The sequence below is a fragment of the Calidris pugnax genome, unplaced genomic scaffold (genome assembly GCF_001431845.1).
Source record: "Calidris pugnax isolate Ruff unplaced genomic scaffold, ASM143184v1 scaffold91, whole genome shotgun sequence".
NCBI lineage: Eukaryota > Metazoa > Chordata > Aves > Charadriiformes > Scolopacidae > Calidris > Calidris pugnax.
This window is the reverse complement of record NW_015090898.1, coordinates 2,924,636-2,931,538: the sequence shown is the minus strand read 5'-3', so window position 1 is coordinate 2,931,538 and position 6,903 is coordinate 2,924,636. Positions and strand designations below refer to the sequence as shown.

Here is a 6,903-nt window from a genome sequence, read left to right as displayed (position 1 = left end):
AATGATGCACAAAGGGTGGCTTGGCCATTTTGGTTTTCACTGAGCTTCCCCATGGTTTGATGCCAGAAGACACCCCACGTGCTGACCACCGGTGTGGGTCTCCTGAGCCTGGGGAAGCAGGAGATCCAAGGAGGTGGGAGAAGCGTGACCAGACCCCAGGAAGGGGGATTAGGTGGGTGGCTGAAGAGCACATCCCATTGTCCCTTTCCCTGTGGCAAAGGGAACCCCAGGCTGTTGCGGGCAGGAGTGGGAATTGCCGTTACCCTGTGAGCACCACCAGCGAGCGTTTCACTTACCAACAGGCACTGTGTGTCTTCTGGGGCTGCAGCAAGTGTTACCCCGTGTTCCTGTCAAATTTCCCTCTGGCAGAGGGGTCCTCGATACACACTGGGTACCATTTTGGGTCCTGCCAGGCCAGGGAGGCATCCCAAGGTGGATGCTCAACCAGCCTGGGAGCTCAACCAGGAGAGGGCAGAGGGGCAGAGGTACATTTCTGTGTCCATCTTGGTAAAATGACCAAATCCTCCGTCTCCTGCCCATGCACCCGGGGGGTGGGATGTGTTTCCATGTGCAGCTCAGAGGTGCAGACCTGCTCTGGGGCGTTTCGCCGAGCCCAGCTCCAGGAGCTGCTGGAGACAGGAAGGAAAATGAACTATGCTCAAGATAGACACGTTTGTTGATCTATATTTAGGAGTATAATAATTAAGGCTGGTTGTTTATCCTGACAAACATGGTAATTAATAGTCTGTGGCAGACGAGCAAATCCTTCCTGCACCTGGGAGCTGAGAGTTGTCTCTGGGAAGGTCAGGAGCCTCATTAAAGAGCTGCTGCTTGTGAGAAAAGCTGCTATTTAGGGAACATCTGGCTGTTTGCTTTGTCCCCTCCCCAGGCAGATGTGGCTGGGTGCTGGTGGACTCCGAAGACGCGGTGAGGGTGCTTTTGTGCCTGGGCTGTGCATGAGGGGACAGAGCAGGAGGGTCCTGCCAGTCCCAAGCTGATGGGTGGGAGGTGATGGGTGGGCTGTGATGGGTGGGCAGCGTTGCCAGGGGGCTGCGAAGGGGAGAGCAAGGATGCTGGGTGGCACCCAGGGGTGCACTGGTGTGGGTACCACCACAGAAGCTTGTTCATAGATGCAGTAGGATGTCTCGCTGGCTGGTGGCACAGGCTGGGGAGGCATCTCAGAGGGCAGGGAGGTGGCAGGCAGCCAGGACAAGCTTTTACTGGCCTTGTATAAGGGAGGACAAGATGAGGAGGACGGGTGGATTCACGCTCTTCCCACTAGATGGGGGTGGAGGCATTGCACAGAGCCTGCAGGAGCTCTCCTCGAAGCCACCCGCAGAGAGCACCCACGCGTGGCCTTCACCCCGTGTCTCCTCTTGGGTGGGTGCTGTGCCAGCAGCCCAGCTCTCCTGGGGTGGGGAGCTCGGGGCTGACCCGGGGTCTGGCTTCTCCCGTAGATGCTGCAGGACTGTCCGAAGGCCCGGAGGGAAGTGGAGCTGCACTGGAGGGCATCGCAGTGCGCGCACATCGTCCGCATCATGGACGTCTACGAGAACCTCTACCAGGGGAGGAAGTGTCTGCTCATCGTCATGGAGTGGTGAGTCCCCGGTGGTGTCGTTACGGGTGGGCTCTCCCCACCGGAGCACCCATGGCTCTGTGGAATGATGCCAAAAAGTGTGTTGGGGGGGTGAGCACCTTCCTCCACCCCTGCCGTGGGTGGTGGGGACCCCAAGGAGATGCTGTGGTGGGGAGAGCCGTAGGGATGCGTGCCCTGGCAGAGGGGCTGGCGTTGGAGGGACGTCAGGAGCCGCGCCGGCTCTGAGTCATTCTGAAAACTGCCTCGGCTGTCGGGAGGCTTCAGGCCCGTGGTTCTCACTGCAGATGGGTCATAACCAAACTGGCTCTGGCCATCGAAAAGTCGGGGTAGTTGGTGGTTCCTGGCAGCCCGCGCTGGGCTCTGCTGGGCAGCCCCCAGCCACGCCGAGCTGCTGCATCCATCGGCGCCGCGGCAGCTCTTGCAGCAGCAGTCGAGCGGCTCTGGTTCGGGGTATAGATGTTTGATATAACCTGGGGAGGAGGGAGGAATGAAGGGGAAAGTATTGAAACCACATCCCAACCGCAGCTGTGATTTGATGCAGCTTCCTTGCCAAAACCTCTCCTCTGGCAAGCCGGCAGGTTGCCTTGGGGGGGCAGCGGGTGCGAGCAGCGCCGGGGCAGGCAGCGCAGCGCAGCAGGGCCGTCACCAGAGAGGCTTTTGTGTGGGCAGAGGCTTCTGAGAACCAACGTCAGGACGCTGGGCAGCCGGGGATGGGAAAGGGTTTGTGCAGCACATCTGCTCGTGTGGGAAGAAGGCGGTAGCTGGATGGAAACGGGCAGCAGCAGGTCCCTGCAGCGTGTCCCCGTCAGAGCTCCCCGCTCTCTGAGGGATGCTCTGGGGGTAACGCCAGTCACGGGGCAGCGTTTGGCTTCCAGCGTGAGCACGGTGTGTGTCTCCTCGTGCACTTTGTGCCACGCTCATCCCCGGCAGTCTCGCTCTATCTGTATTGCAGATGTCCAGGGAATGTCAAGGAGATGCTATCTGCGCCGGGAAAGCCAGCAGCCCTTTCTGCTCAGCTTAGATAAGGCAGGGACAGGAAGCGCTGTTATCCCCGTTCTCATGGAGAATTATCCCAGATCTCAGCCCTGATCTCTCTTGGAGCTGAGTTTTTCCTTTAGGGTACCTGGGGAGGGAACCACGCCAAGGTTCCCGTGGTTCTTCTCCATCTCAGCATCTTCTCTGAGGGCTTATCCTGCTGCAGCGGGGTTTGGTCTCTGCCTCCCCCGTCCTGGGGGTGAGCTCCTGCCGGCGCCGTGGTCTTTGCTCAGCATTTCTGCCACGGGGTTCGCACGCCATCGGGGCGGTTTGGCTCGGGAGTGAAATGAGGCCAAGCGTGCCGGGAGAGCGCGCTCGCCACCTGCGAGCCACGGTGGCTGGTTTTACTGTAAAATGTGTTTCCGTGGGCTGGGAGGGGGGAGACCACGTCCGCTCGCACCCCCGCACCTCCGCCGCCGGCATCGACGCCTCTGCCCTGCTCATTTCTGGAAGGGGGGAGGCTCTGAAACGCCCCCGTGCCCAGAAGCACCGACCCCAGGGCTGGGATGGGGAGGGGGTTTGTTTCTCGCTGAGCTCTGCAGCTCCTGGCTCAGCGCTGCAGGTTTCACTCCTGCTCTGAAATTTGTTCTTGGCATGAAATTGGTGCCGCAGCATCTGACGCCGCCCGTTATCTCTTCCAGCTTGGACGGCGGGGAGCTCTTCAGCAGGATTCAAGACAGGGGAGACCAGGCCTTCACAGAACGGGGTACGGAGCCCGTGGGGATCTGGGGTTTGGTCTTTGGGCCACTTCACGCTGTTGTAGGAGTGGTTCTGCTGCAGCTCGTTCCCTCAATCCCTTTGTTGGACGCCCAGCAGGGTTTGAGGGAATGAGGAGCGTGGGTGCAAGTGGTCCTGCTTTTCGTGCTCACTTGAGAGCAGGGTTAAGGGATGTTTTCTCAGCTGCCCCCATGTCCTGTCCAACCCACTGCAGCAAAGGCAGAAGCTTCAGTCACCTTCAGAAGCACCCACCCCACTCCACAACATGGAGACCAGGTTCTCATGGATCTCACAAATCTTGTCCCCTCGGCTCCTGCAGCCAGGAAAAGTGTCCACACAACCCAAACCCCAAGCCCATTGCTGCCACATCCCGCAGGGGGCAGCTTTCCAGCTGCTTTCCCTGCAGATTTGGGGTCCCTAGTGATGCTGGAGGTGGGCTCAGACCCCTCACCCCACAGTGACCCCCCCCTTGGGGCTTGTGTGGTTGGGTGTTGGGGTCAGTGGCTGGATCCTGCCCCATCCCTCCTCCTGTGAATTCCTCTCCCGTTTGCTGCAGGCCCCCAACCTGGGTGTGGGTGATGGGGCTGGGGGGTGGCTCCTGCTTGGAAATGGGGGGCTTGGGATAGAGCCAACCCCTTTGGTCTGAGCCGTGTTTGTTGGCTCCTGATCTGTGGAGTAACCCAGGGAGCGGTGCTCCTTTCAACTTGCTTGTAAAGGCTCTGATGTCTTTTTTGCTGCTTCAGAGGCTTCAGAGATCATGAAGAGCATCGGGGAAGCCATCCAGTACCTGCACTCGATCAACATCGCGCACCGGGACGTGAAGGTACCGCACTGCACCCCTGCCCGGCCCCTGAGCCCCTCTTGGCCCATGGTGACACTGTGGCTGCTCCAGCTCCTCTGCTCACTTCTTCCTTGTGTTTTCACAGCCCGAAAACCTCCTGTACACCTCCAAAAGACCCAACGCTGTGCTAAAACTCACGGACTTTGGCTTTGCTAAAGAAACCACCACACACAACTCCTTGGCCACTCCGTGCTACACGCCGTACTACGTGGGTAAGTGATTGGGGAGGGGGTCTGAGCCTGCAGGGCTGGGGGGGTTGGATGGTGCCATAGAATCATAGAATTGCCCAGGCCAGAAGGGACCTCCAAAGGCCATCTAGTCCCCCCGCCCCGCAGTCAGCAGGGACACCCCCAACTAGACCAGGTTGCCCAGGGCCTCGTTGAGCCTCTCCTTGAATATCTCCAGGGAAGGGGCCTCAACCACCTCCCTGGGCAACCTGTTCCAGTGCTCCACCACCCTCACAGTGAAGAACCCTCTCCTCATCTCCAGTCTAAATCTGTTCCCCTCCAGCTTGAAGCCATTTCAGCCATGCACAGCCCATCACCTCTGCATCCAGGCCTTCGCCTCCATCGCAGCACGGTGGTGGGGGCAGCTCCTGTCTGGGATGCTTGGATCTGGGGGCTGCTTTGGGTTAACGAGTGATATGTATGGGGGAAAAAAACCACCAAATTTTACTGAAATACCCACCCTGCACCACTCCTGCCCCCACTGATGGTGTGGCCGTGCTGGAGCCTGTCCCACAGCGCTGCCGAGAGGGCACGGAGCCGCAGGTGGCTCCGTGGGACGGTCAGATCCCTCTCGCCTGGTGCTGCCCCTTTGACTCAGGACTTTGTTTCTCTCCTTACCAGCCCCAGAGGTGCTGGGCCCTGAGAAGTACGACAAGTCCTGTGACATGTGGTCCCTTGGCGTCATCATGTACATCCTGTAAGTCCGACGGGTCCCTCTCCATCCCACCAGGGTCAGAAAGGGAGGGGGGCATCGTCTGCAGGCTGATGGGGCTGAGCCTTTCCCAGCTGCACTGCTCCTGCTCCTGCCCCGTGGGCACTGCTGGGAGGGCTTTCGGGGCAACACATTAAATCTCTGCTCCCTCTCGGCGCAGGCTGTGTGGGTACCCCCCCTTCTACTCCAACCACGGCCTGGCCATCTCACCGGGCATGAAGAAGCGAATCCGAATGGGCCAGTATGAGTTTCCCAATCCCGAATGGTCCGAAGTGTCAGAGGAAGGTAAACGGGGTCCCTGTGACAGCTTGTCCCCGGGCTGAGGTCTCTCATTGTGTCCAGCCCCATGTCCAGCAGCGCCACAAAGGCTGGGGGGGATGAACTCTGGGCATGTTGTGGGTCACCTCTTAGTGATACAGGAGCTTGGTCTCTGCTCGAGGTGCTGAAGGGTTTGACCAGGGTGAGGTCTGTGGCATGGAGGGGATGGGAGGCACGAGTTGGTGTTTTGGGGGCCGTTGGCTTGGGTTGGAGTGTGGGGACAACCACCCCGGGACCTGCTAACGCCTGGCCCTGCACAAACCCTTCCAGTGAAGCAGCTGATCCGCAACCTGCTGAAGACAGATCCCACCCAGCGCATGACGATAACGGAGTTCATGAACCACCCCTGGATCATGGTGAGGATGGGGATGGGGATGGGGATGGGGCAGGGATGGGGATGGGATGGGATGGGATGGGATGCCTGTGGTTCTTGGCTGATGCTCCTCGGCTCTCTCGGCAGCAATCCATGCAGGTGCCCCAGACCCCGCTGCACACCAGCCGTGTGCTGAAAGAGGAGAAGGATCTATGGGAGGACGTGAAGGTAAAACCTCTCTCCTTTGCCATCTGTAACACCCCGTGCCTCGGGTCCCCTCTGGGGACTGGCCACTTGTGCATCCTTGGGCTAATTTGGGCTCAGCGTGAGCCTCCTGGCTCCCACTGAGCTCAGGATGGGGCTGGGAAAATTGGCAGTGGGACCCTCAGCCCTGGCTGCAACTTCTTCCCAGTGGGGTTTGGAGGGGGACCCCCTGCCCTGGGGAGCCCCGGGGGGGGGTTGCTGTGTCTGTGGGGGCTTTGCTGACGGCGGTGCCTGTTGCTGCAGGAGGAGATGACGAGCGCACTGGCCACCATGCGAGTGGACTACGAACAAATCAAGATCAAGAAAATCGAAGATTCCTCGAACCCTTTGCTGATGAAGAGGAGGAAGAAAGCAAACCCTCCCGAGCCCGCCCCGCTCCCCCACTGAGGGTGCCCCGCGCCCGCCCGCCCTTGAGAAAGCAATAACTATATATATATATTTTTTAAGGAAAAAAAAAAAGACAAAAAGAGACAGACTGTTATATCAAGCGCATGGAATTCGACATTTATACCAGACTAGTTATTTTTAGCTACTCACCTGTGTTTCTGACCCTTCCGGAGCAGGCGGTAAGATCCCCCCCATCAGAGCCACACGCTGCGCCCGGGGGTTTTGTCCTGTAGGTGAACGCCGCCAATAATTGGATTATTTTTTTTTTTTCTTTTGTGAACCAGTTTTGATTTTTATGGTTTTTGGTTTTTTTTGGTTTTTTTCCTTCTTTCCAAAGACATGGAAATTCCTGTGGTGACCTTTTTAGGGTATATAACGTATAAATATTTTTTAAAAACTACTGTAGAGCTGAAACCCAGACAGCGTGTTCCCTGCGTGGATGCTGGATAGAGATGGGGCTTTGGGGTTGGGAGGGGGTCCAGGGGGGATGGG

At 58.5% G+C, this 6,903-nt stretch overlaps 1 protein-coding gene across 1 annotated transcript; it reads left to right on the top strand.

Annotated features, from left to right (window-relative positions):
* The first annotated feature begins 1,451 nt into the window (after positions 1-1,451).
* MAPKAPK2 (mitogen-activated protein kinase-activated protein kinase 2) lies at positions 1,452-6,871 on the top strand. The gene is made up of 9 exons (XM_014948451.1): positions 1,452-1,597; positions 3,274-3,338; positions 4,093-4,172; positions 4,276-4,402; positions 5,039-5,114; positions 5,290-5,414; positions 5,718-5,803; positions 5,908-5,988; positions 6,268-6,871. Exons 1-9 carry the CDS (start codon positions 1,458-1,460, stop codon positions 6,409-6,411), a joined length of 924 nt encoding a protein of 307 aa, XP_014803937.1. The 5' UTR covers positions 1,452-1,457; the 3' UTR covers positions 6,412-6,871.
* The last annotated feature ends 32 nt before the right edge of the window (positions 6,872-6,903 follow it).